This window comes from Mchenga conophoros, linkage group LG16 (genome assembly GCF_057382185.1).
Source record: "Mchenga conophoros isolate Kocher_MC1m ecotype Shallow Benthic linkage group LG16, M_conophoros_male_GT1.1, whole genome shotgun sequence".
In the NCBI taxonomy this organism is placed as follows: domain Eukaryota; kingdom Metazoa; phylum Chordata; class Actinopteri; order Cichliformes; family Cichlidae; genus Mchenga; species Mchenga conophoros.
In genome coordinates, this window is record NC_140541.1 from 32,602,499 (window position 1) to 32,620,101 (window position 17,603).

At 40.1% G+C, this 17,603-nt stretch overlaps 1 protein-coding gene across 13 annotated transcripts in view; it reads left to right on the forward strand.

The window, feature by feature from the left end:
• Positions 1 to 2,361: 2,361 nt before the first annotated feature.
• LOC146557140 (uncharacterized) overlaps positions 2,362 to 17,603 on the forward strand; it is a 47,627-nt gene continuing 32,385 nt past the window's right edge. For 12 of the 13 annotated variants that reach the window (XM_085250049.1, XM_085250056.1, XM_085250053.1 and 9 more), the window contains exons 1-2: positions 2,421 to 2,512; positions 2,594 to 3,025. In XM_085250049.1, the coding sequence (XP_085106175.1) occupies positions 2,936 to 3,025 (90 nt within the window). In that variant the 5' untranslated portion in view covers positions 2,421 to 2,512; positions 2,594 to 2,935. Of the gene's footprint in view, positions 2,513 to 2,593; positions 3,026 to 17,603 lie in introns of all 13 variants that reach the window. The other variant, XM_085250050.1, reaches the window with a different exon arrangement.

Sequence of the window (17,603 nt, forward strand, 5' to 3'; positions counted from 1 at the left end):
TTTGAACAGCTGAGGGCAGCATTGTATATATTACAACTTTGCTCTAATAGTAAAGCCTCTTCACTGCGATAAGACGATGTGTAGTGGACAGTTTGATATTCTTCTTCTTTATTTAGACTTTTTAAAGAAATATCACAACTATGCTCAATTATCTGTCCTTGCCATTTCCCCCAAAAGTTTCTTATTGTCTCAGGAATGTTTTCAATGCTTTCCATCAAAGTTTAGAGGGGTTAAAGGTCAGGAGACCCTGGAGGAAGCTGACAGCCTTTTATCTGTGCTGATTTTGGTCATGGATTATTTACTTGGTAAATTCTGGATGTGTGATGAATTTGATGTTCTCTCAGTGCTGTGTACTGATATTTTCTGATGGTCACTTCTGGTCTGTCTGACTCGACTTTGAATACAACTGATTCAGTTTCCAGAAAGTGTTTTGGAGCTCTGTGCACTGGACTCCTACAAATCCAGAGTCCAACTCTGATTTGACTCAGAGAAAGTCCCTCTTTGTTCAGAATAACAGCTTGACCCCTGATACTTCCCTTCATCCTCATATCTTGTTTTTGGTCACAGTGTTACTTAGTCAGCAAAGTTCTGTTAGTTTGAAGCCAAGCCACATTTATATCACACGAACAATGGCTCCTGGCTGATTTATTTTTAAAAGCTTCTGATGAGTCAATCTAATGGACGGATGCAACCTAAGGAAACCTGACATGTGTAGAAAGGAAACTTTTAAATCTATTCCTTTTCAACATGAAAACATTTAAGATTTTTGGACATGGTGACACTTCTGGATGGATTTCTGCATCTTAAGAGATACCAGTAAATCATATCTACAAGAAACAGTGTGTACAGAAAGAACTGTCTTAAACAAAGTGTGTGAACACACCTGAATCACACATTCCTCGACTGTATGAATAGTCTCAGAGGGCGACTGCATATTTCAGGAGAAAGTGTGTCCACATTACAACAGTTGCAAATAATAGTACAGTGACACCAGGGGATAAAAACAGCGTTTCATGAGATCACTATACACTCACACACTCAGCTGGGAGCACATTGTATTTTGGGGGTGGTGGCAGGCCTTGTCTGTCTCTTTAAGAAGCAAGAGGCTTTTTAGAGCTGGCTGGTCATTATTAAAAATAGCAGAGGGGCTGTGAGAGAGTGAGATAGTGCATGCAGGAGCTGTGGTTTCTGGCAGAAGTTGGATGGAGTCCAGTCCATAGATTGGTGCTGCATTCATACGCTGTGTGGAAAATTCTCAACACCATTCTGCTAGTCCTTAAAGAGCTATAACATCATGCACTGCTTCATTGGTGCTAGTATCCAAACTGTAACCAGATCTTAGAAAGGTAAAAAGTATTGTCCTACAGAAGTTTGACCTCTCTAAACACTTTACTGCTTTTGATCTCAGCCACTCATTTCAGATCATGTTGAAAAAGAAAGAAGTCTATTTTGACACGTGTGTGTTTCAGAATGGAGGACTATCTGTGGTACGCTCTTGCCAGTGAGCAAGTGGTTTCACAGTCAGACCCACCCTGCCTCATCACATCCATTTAAAAAAAAACAAACAACATGGTGACTGAACTGCAGAAACCAATGCATGACATTATGGTAGCTACATCCATGAGTCGCTATGACTGTGAAGCTACATGCTCATTGGCTAATGATTCATGACTGAATTGTTAGTCAGTGAGAATATCCTGACCGACCACTCCTGAGAAAGTTCATCACCGTTCCAAGTTTTCTGCATTTGTGTATAATGGCTCTCACTTTGGTTCAGTGGATTCCCAAAGCTCAAAAACAGCTTTGTAATCCTTTCCAGACTGAATTTGACAAAGTGAAACAGGCTAAAAGATCTCAAAAAGCAACACATCATGCCACAGTCTAGAGAAGAACCTGAGAAACAGACAGGATTAAAGTGAGTTCTTGATTCAGCAGGTCTGCCATTAATCAGGCCTGAGTGTGTTTTGTGAAACTGAACTCGGCTTTCCAAAAAAATGTGGTTAATCACAGTTAACATATGTAATGCATACATATATTATAGCTTCTTGTAGCTTTTGTCTTAGATAGTTTTCCACTATTTTACTCACTTTTGGTATTCTTTAACTAACTTTTTGTATTTCTTTTTTTTTAATCATTATTATATGTGACCTTACAACGCTCTTGTGCCACTTTTATTTAAACTATATATATTTATTGTAGCGTATACTATTTTTATTCTTTATCCTGCTGCTGCAACACAATATCTGTCTATCTGGACTTCATTTGCATGGACCCCATTCTTTTTTAATCTATTATATCCATTATATTAGAAGTTCTCTGCATCTTCAAAAGTGTCCAAACTCAGTGTCATGGTGGCTTCCATCGTCGCTCCTTATATACTGTCTATGTGAACTGCGCAGTGGCCATGTTTCCGACAACATGTGAAAGCAGCTTGCCGGAGCACAACCTTTGAAGTTTTTCAGGGAGACTTTGCTGCAGTGAATCCGACAGGTGGTGGAGACACAACGCTGCTGTACGAGAACGAGACTGCAATCATATTTTCACACTGTGTTTTTTCTACAAAAATAATCTTCTACTTCTTTTATGTTTACAGTGACAGGGTCAGAAACACCCTAACAGCACAGGAGCGACGCTCAGGTGATCATTTGTGACCTGAATGCGCCGCTGCACGTGGAGACAGCGCGCAGCTTTGTGAAGCAGACTCGTCGCGAGCTCGTGAGTCGCTGCAGAAACACAGGAAGAAGTGTGAAGACGGATGTATGACAATGAGGCACGCTGAGAACCGGAGCAGGCAGCCCGGGTTTGTGTCACTGACTCCGCGTCTTTAACTTGAAATCTGTAGAAACACATGAAACGCACGAGCCGCGGGTCTGTGTGGATTACCGAAGTCTGAATTAATCGGCACCAAGTGGATTTAAGCGTTTAGGGGGACGACATGGGGACCCAGGGGACAGGACGGAAAAGGTCCACTAAAAAGGACAAAACGACGGCAGAGGACGATGCCCTGAACCTCATAGCCAGAGAGGTGAGTGAAGGGGAGACAATAAATCTTTACTGAGGGGGGTTGGAAGCAATAATGTAACTTTTAAAGAGCCCCCAAACCTATTTAATCACACTTAATCACACTTAAAGGCGCGTTCGCGTTTTTGTTCCTTATGAAAAAAACATTTGTGTGTTTAATGTCTGACTTAGTGTTTCCACATGTGTAATATTGGTCATTGTTAAAAATACGCAGACATTGTCCCCAGTTTTTTTGAACATCCCTTTCACCTGATACCGCTGCAGCAGGGGCGTTTCCAGTGGGACACGGGGCCCCTCATGAAATCGGTATTTCATCAGCAGTGTAGATATTTGCTGGCTGCAATTTTCACATTTCTGTGCAGAGGGTATTAGGTGACTGTACAGGAGTTTAAACGTGGTTTTTATTGAATAACGTTTTTCCAAAGTCACAAAAGAACTATTTAGAACAGGGCTGGTCAAACTGCCACAGCTAAGGGCAGTCTGGGCCCCTGTAAGGAAAGGAACACGTTTTGTGAACAGCTTGATTTTTAACATGATGCACATAGTGGAGTTTAGCAAAACTCAGGACTAATTTCATCACATCACAAATTTTTTTTTACACACATGTGGAGTGACATATGCTGAAATTGAGTAAAGATAGAAATACCAGTTTATTATGAATCAATAAGACAGTGCCTCTTTCCTTATTTATTTATTTTTTGGCTGGAGGCTGGGGGTTTAGCTTCCCTTTCAGGACATAAGGGGTCAGGCTGAGATGACTGACAGCTGGTTCTGGCCCCCTGAGCAATATTTTCCCACATTGTAATTCAGACACAGTAAGTTCAGGTATTTTTGTGAAAAAAAACATCTGCATAAATAGTTTAATATATTCTAAAGTGAAACAGAATGGCGACAGCTATGATATATTGTGTTGCAGAGATATCAGCTGAAGTTGAAAAGGGCTAGGAGGTTGCGTAATAACCACATGGTGGTGCAGTGAGTCAGAATAGCATCTGATTCATTATTCCAACATTATTCCAACTGGTGTTAGTGCAACGTTTTTACAGAATTTATGTTCCTGCCATACTTGGCTAATGATCAGTTTTTTATAAACATGAACACTAGGGCTGCCACGATTAGTCGGCTAGTCACGATTACGTCGACTATCAAAATCGTTGACGACTGATTTAATAGTCGACGTGTCGTTTGAAGCTTTGTAAGATCCCAAAAGACGCAGGAATAAGTAGTAGGATTTAAGAGTGTAATAACGGACTGAAGCAAAAGATGGCAGCACTGCATGTACAAGGATGCCAGCTGCCGTTAAACCCCGAAGAAGAAGAAGCTGTGTCCGGTATCATAGCTGTGTCCAAATTCAGGAACTGCATCCTCCTGTGGCCGCATTTGTAGGCCGATTACGTTACAGCGACACGAGGAAAACTGTCCAAATTCGAAGACTCCGACAAATGTGCGCTTCATTTCCCCAGATTTGAAGGATGGGTCGGGTGTATACTTCGTGGCCCAACCTATCCCAGAATTCATAGTGTGGCCCAGCTGCCAATGGCGGCAGCTGGTTAGTTTTAATATTACACTTATTATTCTTTCTGGGTCACAAAATAAACGTTTAAAATATTTTCAGGCGAGAATGTAGCTGTGTACACTTCAAATGTCTGCTCAGTTTATCAAGACGCCACATATTTTCAAAAGCGCTGCGATGTTTTCGGGATGTCTGTTACCCACTAGCTCGATAGCTAGCCGGGGTTCAAGGCTCACTAGAGCGTGTGAGAACACCGGACTCCCGGCAAATCGTTTTCAAACCCACCGCCGGCTTTCGCTACTCAGGTTAAACTGTAAGCTAATGATAGTTATTAAGAGCAGATGCATGCTGGTGCAATAAGCTGTCCGTTTTACGTCCAATGGATGCATGATCTGATTAGTCGACTAATCGCAAAAATAATCGGTGACTAGTCGACTATCAAAATAATCGTTTGTGGCAGCCCTAATGAACACAAAAGCATTACGTCATCTTTCTGATAGTACATATATAGTATAAAATAATTTCAGATGGACAAAAAAAGACTGCAGTTCTGGTTAAGGAGGACAGCTCTACCAAAAATGCTTCCACCACACTGTACAATACATCTGTCAATATTGTCTAGCCTCCCGGTATGTCAGTCAGGCTCAAATTATTATAAATTCTATCAACATAACCATAATTGTAATCCACAGCTGATTATAATGGCTTGCTCTACTTACATGAGAAATTATTTCATGTGCTGACCTGCAGGAATTGTTGAGGTCTCTTTCAGTACTACAGAACTGTAGTTGGCAGTCGCACGTTGTTGTTTCTTAGCAGGTGCCGAAGTCATGTTATGACAGGTTTACGCTGCTTCAAAGTTCCTAATCCTTTTTGTTATTATGAGACTGCGAGTGAAGGATAAATCTAATGTTTTATAGGAGAAGTAATGCCCAGTGGGTCTTCAGGACTTAAGCCAACCTGTTTGAAGCGAACACTTTGCTCCTCTGAGGTGTAAACCTTAAGCTAAGTATCGATATAAAAATTTAGCTTCAAGATGAACTACAAGAAACGGTAAAACCAGACATTTATTGTTACTAAGCAACACTGTGGCCCCTTTGAGGATGTAATTCTCTTTATTTATGAAAAAACTGAGGATCAGACATTTGGTTTATTACTTTCCCTGCTGAAAATAACTTTTCATATTCTGTGCGGCTCCCGGTGAGCATAGAAAACCTCAACTCTCTGTTGTCTGAGCATGATTCAGAGCCACTTGTCTTCAGTTAGGAGGAAGTTGGGTTTTTGCTAACACAACCCGGATGTTTCAGTGAATTTGCATATCATTTCTAACAGTCACACTCTCTCGTCTATTCTTCTTCAAAACCGTGAATGGCCATGGTTGGGCAGTTGGAGTGTTTGAATGTTATCTTCTCTTTACTGCTTATTTGACTGTTTACGCTGCTGTGGGGAGGCTGAGGTTGCACATTCCTGTAGCTGGTAGTGGTTTCTTCTTGCTGCAGCAGTGTTACCCGGTTGAGGTTAGAGGAGCTTGACGGAGCTCATGAAGCATCAGCAGCAGATACGGTATCTCCGAGGAGGAGATTGTCCGTGATGGATGAATCGCATGTGTTTGTCGGGGTTGGGAGGAACGGCGGCGGGTTGTTTTCTGTGTCTTTAAGCAGCAGCTGGGTCGAGTCCCTCACTGGCTGTCCTCTGACAGAATGGTATGTCAGTGCTGATGAGTTGGCCCACTCTGCAAAGAAGCTTTAAAAATAGATGCTCCTGGAAGATCAGCTGTTGCTGCACCCCAGTTTTAGAGCGAGTCTGTGGGTGGGGGTGGGGAGTGGGGGGGTGAGGGTGGTTGTTGCTCGCCAGCTGGCCGTCACACAAGCCTGAAAGGAAGAAAGACTCTGCACAAGATAGTGCACCAGCTAGCTGCGGCTTATCAGAAATATTATCCTGTACATTTACAGTATTAGAGAGTGAGAGGAAACTGTCAGTACTGCAAACTTGACTACTTATGGAAGAAATGGGAGGAGAGTAGACAGCAGGAAGGAATGTGAGGAATGGATATCAGGGCATTAGTTATACTGTGCTTTAAGGGAATCTGATTCCTGTGTCTGTCAAACAGTTTGAATCATGCTGTAAACATTAATTTGTACTGTAGCGCAAGGATAGAGGATGGCACGCTGAACTGGGCGATCTCTCTTTAAATCGTAATAAGATAGATTAAATTAATTGCCTTAATGAAAGTGATATTGAATCTTAAATATTGTGATTATATTCTTTTGATTACAGTAAAATAATCTATGAACTAAAGAAACCCTGAAAATGATTTCCATGTAGATGCTTTAGTTACAGGTGCTGGCTCACAGTCACAGGAGGATGCTTGAATTAAACGGGGTGATTGCTCATGTTAATCGTAACACTCCACTTGCACTTGCTGTAGTGTGACCAATCAAAGTTTTCTGCTGTGATAAAGAGTCGAGGGTATCAGTCAGTCAAGCAGATAAACTGAAGTCTGTCATCTGGCTGCTCTAACAGCAACCTCTGTCAACTCTGATTTAGCTTACTCATGTTACACTGGTTTGAAATGCTTATTTGCTCAGCAGTTATTACCCACAGAGGCCGAAGAGCAATCCCACTGAGTTGAACTTTTCCACGATGAAGCTGAAATTTGTCTCTGCTGTGGGAGTGAAGTTTGGTTAGGATGGTGTCATCAGGCCAAGATTTTAATTTGGGCAATACTTTGGTTTTAAAGTAACATTCCCATCGACCTCAGCAGATATTAGCAAGCTGTTGATGTGTCGTGTTTCCCGAAGCTTTAGATTTTATTTGTATCAGTGGGGATGGGAAAAATTCTCAGTTATAAATTTCTCCTCTGCTTTTAGTTTATTAGTATTTCTTGACAAATATGTACCTGACCGATGTAATCAGCTGCTTCTCAACTAATGCTATGTACACAAGTATTTTAATAAATATACACTTAAAGGGCGTTTTGGATCAATGAAAACTGAGCTTTTCAAAAGTGTTCAGACTTTAGAGAACTTTTGATTGGCCAAAAATATGTCCACAGTTACTGTTATATCTGTTATATATACATACTGTTAAATATGCTCTGTAGTTTCTCAGAGTGCTCAAGCTTGTAGTGGATCTCCAAACAACGTCTTTACAGAGGCAGGTGATCAATGTCAAAGACACTGACAATGAGATGCTTCCCCAGCTGAGAATCTGAGGAAGAGCTTCAAAATGAGAGTCACGAGTAAACTGATTAAATTAATGTCACATGGGTGGCTCCAGTGGGAAAGAAAACACTGGGTGTTTTCTCCTCACGCTTAGGTGTAGGCTTGTGGTCTTTTGTTATAAGCTGGTTTAACCTGCAGCAGCTTTTTAATTTGGTCGTTAGAGACTGATGAGTTGATTATAAAGCTCGGAGGACAATTTGGTAAAAAGGATTATTCAAATCCTGTAATACTGCATGTTAGTGGAAGTGATTTCAGCTTGTTTATCTACAACTGTCAGTCCATCATCTGCTTACATTTTGTTCTTCTTCTAGGTTTTTGAACCAGAGGTCATCAGCACAAATTTGACTGCATAAAATTGTTAACAAGCTGTCTTTGACTGTAATTCAAAAAGAAACAAGCCTCATTGGTCACATATACAATCATACAGAGTACAACATGCAGTGAAATGCGTCGTGTCTGAGCTGTGACAGGCTGCAGAAGTAGCTGCGCCATTCAAGGGCTTGGTGTTTGGCATGGGGGGCCTAGCCAGGACCCTTACTGGATACTGGAAGGGAATCAAACTTGCGACTTCGGCTCCAAAGGTGTGTGGTCTTACCACTACACTATCCAGCTAAAAACAGTATATAGACTAAAACAAGGAGGTTTTACTTTTTGCCAGGCTCCTGCTGTGAATAATAGTGTTCTCTTCATCACTGTTACATACAGGTTACACTTACTCTTTGTACCATTATTTTGGTTAACAAAGGTGTTATATGAAAGTACAGACTGGCCCATGTTTAGCTTCAGTTTACGTCTTTTCAAGGCAGGAAAAAGATGTGGAAATAAAGTTGTAGCACTTTTGCCTTCACTTTGTGCTAACAGCTATAGTTAATTTCAGAAGGTTTTAAATGATCTTTAATCGGCAGTTTATACTAATTAACTTTAAAGTTCAGATCACGGAGTTAATGAATAATTGTTTTAAATAATGGTTATTATAATTATTGATCATAATACTTGTTATTATGGTTTTTTGCCATAATTGGACAGTCTGGGTTGACTTTGTTGAAGTTGTAGTGACGTGTGTTATGTACCTTTACCCCCAGTGTACCAGCTATTCCCCTCAGGTTGGTCTACTATCGATTTTCACAGTTATGATAGGAGCACTGGAATTTGGCCAGAAACAGACTGTGGTAAAGACTTTTCTGCAGTATGAACTACACCAAAGATTACACCCAGCTCTGTGTGCCTGAGCCTAAATACGTACCTGAGTCTGTTTGTGTGAACTTAGTTGGCCTGTGAATTCTGTTAAATTTTAGTAGAGAGCACCTTTGATAAATATTGACTGTAAGTTTAAGCAGCTTGTATTCCTAAATTCCAGTCAGGTGCTGGAGAGTCAAAACAGAGGCTGATATCTTCATGACAAGTAGCAGAGTACAGCCAAGGTTATTTACTGCTCTCTCTCTCACACACACTCACTCACTATTTTGAGGTTATTAGTTTTCATTCCTCAATCTGATCTGGACGACGTGGATTAACACACACATGAACAATTGAGGTCCATAGAGCTGACCTTCAGAATCATTATTCGCATTATAATCTGATAATGTAATGAGGTCAACTCTATTTCAGATACTTTGCTTGTTTCAGAACAGCCAGCTGTCAGACCTGGCCCACTGAGCTCAGTTTTAACAGCTGGAAGTCTGAGTACATCTCAGTGCAAGATCTGGGTGAGAAATTAAGACGGCTCATTGAATGATTCTACAAACACAGAGAATGTAAACATGGTTCTGTGCGAACTGTGAACTGAATATAAGCATTTTTAGTTCAGGACCAAAATTGTTGACGATAAAAAGGCAGAAAAAAACATTTCAGCTGCTTTTACAGCTTTTTTTAGCATCAGAGTTGGATGAAATTTGAAGGTGAAGATTGAAGGTGTCCTTACTAACCTTCCAACTCTTAATTTAATGCCAGCTGCTATACGCTGGTCCCATTTCGAAGAATAATCTACAGAAGGACCTGAAACCATAAGAGGTCGTTACAGTTGGTGCAACTGAGTTTAAAAATTGAGAAATGCTACTTTTGATCCTTGTGATTGCTTTGGACTTTGTACTAAAAGTTGTTGAAAGCTGTTTTGCAGCAACTGCCTTGTTTTGTTGAAGTAGTTAATACATAATGTCACTTGTTGACTATATATAATGTAATTAAGTTCCTCACTCTGTGGATGACTCTGGTAGTCCAACTTCTGCTCTGCAGCCTTGATGAGCTCAGTGAAGCGGTGCCAGCTCTCCACCTGCTTCAGATTCTGGTTAAAGCAACCATCCAGTTCAGAGAGTCACTCCAGAGCAGAAGAAGGGGAAACTTCACTAACCTTTAGACCATTCGAATTGGAGTTTGTCTGAAGCATCTTGAATGACATTGAGGACTACCGTTACAATTACCTGAGCAGCCATCTCCTAAAGAAACAGGAGACAGAAAAGGATAAAGATAGCTGTTTTGCAATGATTGATAATTTCAAAATAAGAGCGAGGAGACTGTCTGATAGTAAATCACATTGGTGTGTTGAACAGATGGAAAAAAAATCTGAATACATTTAAGAATATTTTGTCAATATAATCAGATGGCCCTCCCATTAAAACATTGACTTGTTTTTGTACAGCAGATGGATTTGTGTTTATTTAGGTAGAATTGAATTAAATTGAAAAGGAGATTTTTGTTCTCATAGAGACTAAATAAAGGATATAATGGTCCCTGTTGGTAGGGAACACACACATGCCCATAAGCACAGAAATGATCTTGCTGTTCTTGGATCGTTTCCATTAATGCGGCTAAAAATGTTTTAGCTTGGCGGTAGAAGAAAAGCTGAAGGAGCAAACTGAATTGTCATTGCTTTGAGTGCAAGTGAAAACTTGTCGCCTGTAGTAAGTACAGCTATAAAAACTAGTGCAGAGTTGCTGGTTGATTTGTAGTTTTTCCAGTCATTACTCTGTGTGTTGGTCAGTTTAGCACTTTAGTCCACACCAAACTAACATCTGTTGGATTTATTACCATGAAATTTATTTCTTACTCAGGATGTCCAAGATATTATGTCACTGCAGTTTGTTCTACATGATGATGTTAATTACATCACATCTAATATTGTTTAAGCTTCCAGGACAAAAACTGCTTTGACATGTTGCTTCTTCAGATCTGTTTCTCTCTGCTTCTCACAGACACAAGGAAAAAAGGTGTGTGTGTGTGTGTGTGTGTGTGTGTGTGTGTGTGTGTGTGTGTGTGTGTGTGTGTGTGTGTGTGTGTGTGTGTGTGTGTGTGTGTGTGTGTGTGTGTGTGTGTGTGTGTGTGTGTGTGTGTGTGTGTGGAAACAGGAAACAGGAGTACGTTGTTACTGACTTGGGAGCTTTGTGGTTAGATCACTGTTTCCTTTAAGTTGACTGCGTTGGAATGCTGCTGGTCTGGAGCAGCAGTCCTCCCAATATAGAAGTAGACTACTTTAAGGAGGTGTGCATCATGCCCTTATGTATACAAGTTTCCTGAGGCTGTGTCTGGGTACAGCAGGAAAAAAGAGAGTAAAAGTGGAAAGATGTTACTGGTACAGAAGGTGGTACTGTGATTTGAAGTATCATACTATTAGATTAGATGTCTATTTAGATTATTTTCCTAGAAATTTCTTGCTAAAGCCTCCTTCTCGATGTCATCAGATACCTCATGAAACATTATAAGCATAACTGATTGTAGTCTTTTCTCTTAGCCACACTGTACTGAGTAACTGACAAAAATATTGTGCGGTTCGAGCCTCGTATTAGGCTAAACAGTAGACAATATGTAAAACCACTGCAGGAATACCAGGTGATGGCGTAATTGATTATCACTGTATTATCTTAGAATCTCTCAGGGTTAAATTAGAGAACAGTCCTGCCTCTGTGAAAAGCTGACAAAGTTACTGTAAATCACTTCAGAGAACAAGCATGTGAAACCGTCCCAGCCAAGTCTGAAAGGACCATGATTGCGTACTCGCTTGGAACATGTTCATGATGTCCTGTTGTGAATTAAGCTCAAATCTCAGGAGTCCACTTGCGCTGTTTGGAAAGAGATGGACCAAAAATTTAAAGACCAACAAATCAGGGGTGGGCGTCCTGCATTTTGTATCATAAGTCAGGTTTGTACTTAAAGGGAATTGACATGAAAGATATTTTCAAATGTTTTCTTTTTAATAGGAGTGCTAGATGATGTATGCGCCAGAATGTGTTATGGAATAGTGATAATATCAGCCAGCCTGGCCTTTAACCGATATGGCACAACTTGTTCAATGTTGATAAAAGCAGAAAGGTGACATTCTTTGCATACCAAGAAAAACTGTTTTTGTGCCATAATGGTTGATGATTTGGTATAAACTATGAAGAATGGCTCCAATAATCTCAAAAAACCCCAAAAACCCTGAATATCTCTGATGTTTAACCTCAGTTACCAGTACCAGATCCATGATTCTGCATCACTTACTCCACAGCAGCTTGTCCGGCTTTATGTTGAGACTCTTGTCTGCAGGAGTTTAAAGAGACAATCTAAACTGGGGATTAACTTGCCAGGTTGGCCCTGCGTGGATCTCAGAAGCTCAGTGAAGAGTTTAAGGAATTGAGTATTTAGAGTGGATTAGTCTGAGCCCTGATGATGATGAAGAAGATGAAGCCCACCACACAGTCATCTAGGGACCAGGCCAGAAAGCCACACAGTCCCTCAGGCAGAAACAGCCGAGTTAATCTTTAATGCTGGGGGCACACATTCATACAGTGAAGGCCACCAGTCAAAAGGCACGCTGAATAAATAGTGCGGTTTTGTAATTCTGCCTCTGTTCAGAATAAACACCCAATTTCAGTTGGGTGCTTGAGGTTTTTTCACTTTTAAAACCCCTTCAGTTAAGGTGTTTCCAGCAGTGAACACCCATTATACCATGAAGTACTCAAACATTTTTTTTCTATAAACAATTACGTGGATGGAGTTCCTGATATGTGAATATACAAAGTGCTGGCTTCAGTTCAGTTTGCCCTGCCTGACTCATGTCTCCATAAAAGGAAGTGGCTTGCCTGTGTGTATTAGTTTCCTCTTGATGACATCACCATGTGCACGGCCCAATGTAGATTGTTATCACAAACTCCTTCCTGTTTATTCCACAAGGCTGAGTTTCCTCCGAAGTTCAGGGAGCGAGGTGGGAATTGGAGAGAGGTTTGGGTGGGGTAATTGAGTGCAGATATAGCAAGTTATTAGATCAGGTAGATTTTTGGGTGGGTGGGGGATGGGGGATTGCACTTAGACCAAAAGAGTAGGCCCAATGTAAAACGCTGCAAGATACATCTGCAAATTCCTGAAGATCCTGAAAAGCAGCTCTGTGACCAAAACCCTCAGTACAGCTATGCCAGCATAATGCAGCAGCATTAAGTTACTGATTATTTGCTAATGACTCAGACGGACATCACCATTATCAGCGAGCTAACTGTCGCTGGAGAAACATGATAAAGCACCCAAGGTGTTCAGCTGGTTTTCAACCTTCCGAGTCCTAATCCAGTCAAGCATGTGATCAAGATGTGGTAATGTGAATGGAAGTGCATAAACCACATAGGCTCCATCCAGATATTGTATATAAAAGATGGACGTAGGGAAATTTAAACCTCAACTTTAGTGTTTTTGCCACCACCATGTGGATTTATGGGAGCCAGATGTATTAAGACCACATTTGGACCTGAGTTTGGAGATCTAAGTTAACCGCTAATGCTAGCATGCTTGGCTAACAAGCTGTATCCATAAACTGTATGAGTGCCACATTTTTGGTCAGGTTTGGTCTGCTAATCAAAGCATCCATGTCGCCAAATTTACAGTTTTAATAATATCGAACCTGCTCAGCTTCCACCTCTGGTGGAGTTGTTATAAATAAGTAAACTATTCACAGAGGTCAGAACTAGGGCTGCTCGATTATGGCAAAAATGATAATCACGATTATTTTCACTGAAATTGAGATCACGATTATTTGACGATATTTATTTCGTCCGCCAGAGCTTATATTATTTTTTTACATGCTGTAGTGCCATTTGTGGGAGCATTTCAAGTTGCTATACATCAATACAACTGTTATAGCCCATATTTTAAAAATGTGTATGCATTAAGTCCATAGTAACTACATTAATTGCAAAAAAGTGCAATAAACTACAAAAAAATTGAAAATCGTTTTTGTTTTTACATATATTTCTACTTGGAGAAATTGAAGAGGTTTATCCCTCAAAACTTTAAATACAAAAAAGTTGCAAAAAATAGTTTACAACAACAGGAAATTTATTTTGAGTGTCTTCATAGTTTTATTTTTGGAGATACAGCAATTTGTATATACTGCAGGAAAAACAAAAAACAATCCTATGATGCAAATTTGCAAAGAATGTGCATGTGCATCAAAATAAACTATTTCCAGCAGTGCAATTCGAGTTCTAAGGCCTACAAGTAAAAAACTACATTTTCCGCAAAAATGACGTCACTTGCGATAGTTCACGTTGACGTCTTTTTCAATGTGGGAAGTGTTAAGAACAGCTGATCGGATCGGCAAAGCGTGTTTCTGGAATATTATGTTTTTGTTCCTGCAAGCTCTTTTTATGCAATTTTTGCAAAGCTATATGTGGAAGGAAACCGTGACCGAGGACAAGCTGATGGCATAAGATGTAAGTACAACTCCTCTGGTTTCATATGGAAAAAAATTGATTGTGCTAGCTTAGCGTTCAGGTTCTACAGGGATTTAAAAATAGTTACACAGAACGAGCATGCTGCTCTGACCGGCTTTAAAGGTTTAACAATAACAATGTATTGAATAATGACTTTAAAAAATAATATAAAATAGTGTGCAAATACTGATAACAGTGCAAATGTTTGCAATATAAGAAATAAATGAAAAATGTGAACTTTGCAGTGTTGCTCTGTGGTGCAGCTACGACACCATAGCAAAGTTTACACACTGTGTCTACTTGATCCACGTCTGACTCCGCGAAGCCATAATGTTTCCACACCACTTAAGTTTTTTTTTTTTTTACCTCTCTTTTCAACCAACGGCAGTCCACTCCTCTCCAAATAACTTCTGCTTAGCTTTCCGAGCTTCCCTCGGGTCCTCTTAATTGTTGTGACGCGTGTTCGAAATGCAGAGCAGTGCGCTTGATTTGCCACATGGAGCAGCGCGAGAGTAAAGCATGAGGGAGGGGCTAATAATCGGCTCAGTCATTTTTAATGATCGTTGAAAGCCCAGATCGTAATCGTGATTAAAATTCGATTAATTGAGCAGCCCTAGTCAGAACCACAAGTGACCATTAGAGAAACTACAGCTTTTGGCACTTTTGCATTGGAATTATTTTTTTGTTTTTTATTTGTTACCTTGTATTTTTTCCGAGAAGTCCCTTTGAGATCAAAATGTCTGTATGGTAACAGACATGCAACAAACATCATGTAAAATGCAGCTCATATTTTATGATACACAAATACCCACAACAAAAACACTCTTAGCCTCTTAAGAAAAACAACCACACTTCCTTCATTACATTTATTCCTTCCTTTAAACTCAGCATTAGATCAAAGCTGTGTTTCCTGTAAAGGTATTGCCTGCCTGAGGTGTGTGGTAAGACAATGCAGATTTCTACAGATCTATGAAAAACCCAGCAGGTCATGTTTTAGCTGCCACAGGACCCAAAGGATCCACTTCCAACATACTAGTACCAAACACTTCAGGATAGCCCCAGTGGTCATATGTCAGTACTCTGAGGTGTCAGAGCTGAATTGCAGTATTACACGGGTGGTTTTACTGTTGTGGCTGAGTGCTTGAAATCTGTTGATGACCAGTAACATTTTTTTTCACTTCTCTTGGCCCTTTAGCCTGCTGACCTTTCAGCATCGCAGTTACATCAGATTCATATTTGTCAATAACTGCATGCATGTAGCCACCACGCCTCTACAGTACCATATTTGGTTAAATTATAGTACACTGTGTCACTGTGTCTTTTTTAATTTGTCCAAAGCATCACTTGTAACAGCTTTTGATGATGGGCAGTAGTGACTCTGTTGTCCTGAGTTCATTAAATCACATGAATGGAAAAGAATCCTAAACTGAGATGATCAACCACATGTTCCTTTGAGTGACAGAGGAACATGTGGTTGTTTGTTTTGACTGGTTTGCAGTGTGATGAATAGGGAACAGGAGCAAGTATCGGAAAATAAACTTTATGTGCCCTGTTGGTGTTGAGCTCCCTGATGCAACAACTGTTTTTGTGGTCTCTTAAGCAAACCCGATCATCCTCCGTTTGTTGGTTTCACTGCCCACAGGCAAGCAGTAAACAGCTTTGTTTGAAAGTGTGATTTAATTAAGAAGTATATCAGCATTTGTAAATAAACATGTCACAGAAATTACTCTCTGCAACAAGTCTCCTGTTATTCACTCACAGAGCTACATTTTGCAACTTCCTGTGAGGTGTTGTTTTCCCATCATGCTTTAGTGGCACTGGGAGTTTCAACATAAACTGTTGCTGCCTGAAGCGCCGTGGTCAGGCAGTAAGAAGTGTCCTGATACTCCCACAGAGAAAAAAAAAAACAAGAAGATAGATTATACCCAGTTGGAAACGTATTAAAATAACTTAAACAGGCATCATTTACAATATGTCAGTGACTAGTTTGCAAACAGAGTGTTTGTATATCATTTAAAGTATGCACAAAGTGCTGAAATGTAGCTCTGCCGGTTTTATCTCATGTCCTCGGTGTTCAGACCCAGCTGCCTCCCTCGTTTTATTTTTAGACATGTCTGAAGCATATACTATTTATTTTTATTCCTGGCCTGAAGTAGCTTGCCCAGTGGCTGACCACTTTGTTTGCAATGCTGAGAGCTGTACAGCTGCTCCATATGTTTGTGGTGCAGCCTGGGGTTTAGTTGCAAGGCTGTGTGAGCAGAAGCAGGCAGGAGTTTTCCTTTTTCCCCTGGATGTTCTGTACTTAACCACAGTTCATTAACCCTCTCCAGGCAGATGTTGCAGATTTGCAACAGTTAAGACCTAACAACCTGATTACCCCACATACATGTTTTATGAGTTTTTTTTACTCAGAAGTACCATTACAGGACTTGGTTGTGCATTAGCAACACAAAACTTAATTTGGGCCTGAGAGGGTTAACATGTATGGGTGGAGTGAGTTTTAATCAAGAAGTGCGATGGTTGGACACTCGGCATTTTCCTTTCAAATTTACATTTATGTGGTTTGTTTGATAATATAATTTAATCAAGTGGAACCAGTTATTATGACCTCAGTTGTTTGGGTTTGTCATTTATTGGTCAGACTGTTGTCATTTCATAATGACCTTAAAAGGCAAATTATATGACAAACTAAGAGCTTTCAACACAGTCTTGAATACAGACTGTATGTAGAGGATGGATGTAACCTTTAGCCTTTGACATGTAGGTTTGTTTTTTTTTAAATCCAATGGGGCCAGTGGGAGTGTGTGGATTTGACTTAGAAATATGAACCCGGTGGGCTCATATGGTAGTGACCTGTCAATTACAGGTTAGGCCTACCTGAAAGAGTACACGATTTTTTGTTGTTGTATTTTTTACAGTAAATGGGACCAAATTCACAAAACTATAATTGAGTTGCATTAAATAATAAATGTTATTTAATGTTATTTAAGTACCAACATTAATGAACAACATAGACATTTTCTGCAGTCTGATTTGTTTTTGTTGTTGTTTCTTAAATCAGTCGCTGTCTACGGGTCATGTGAAGGAATTTTTGCTTAAAGCTCTACATTCATCTTTTTCTGTCATTGGATGTATATTTAAAAATAGCAATGTCCCATTGGTTTGTTGACTCGT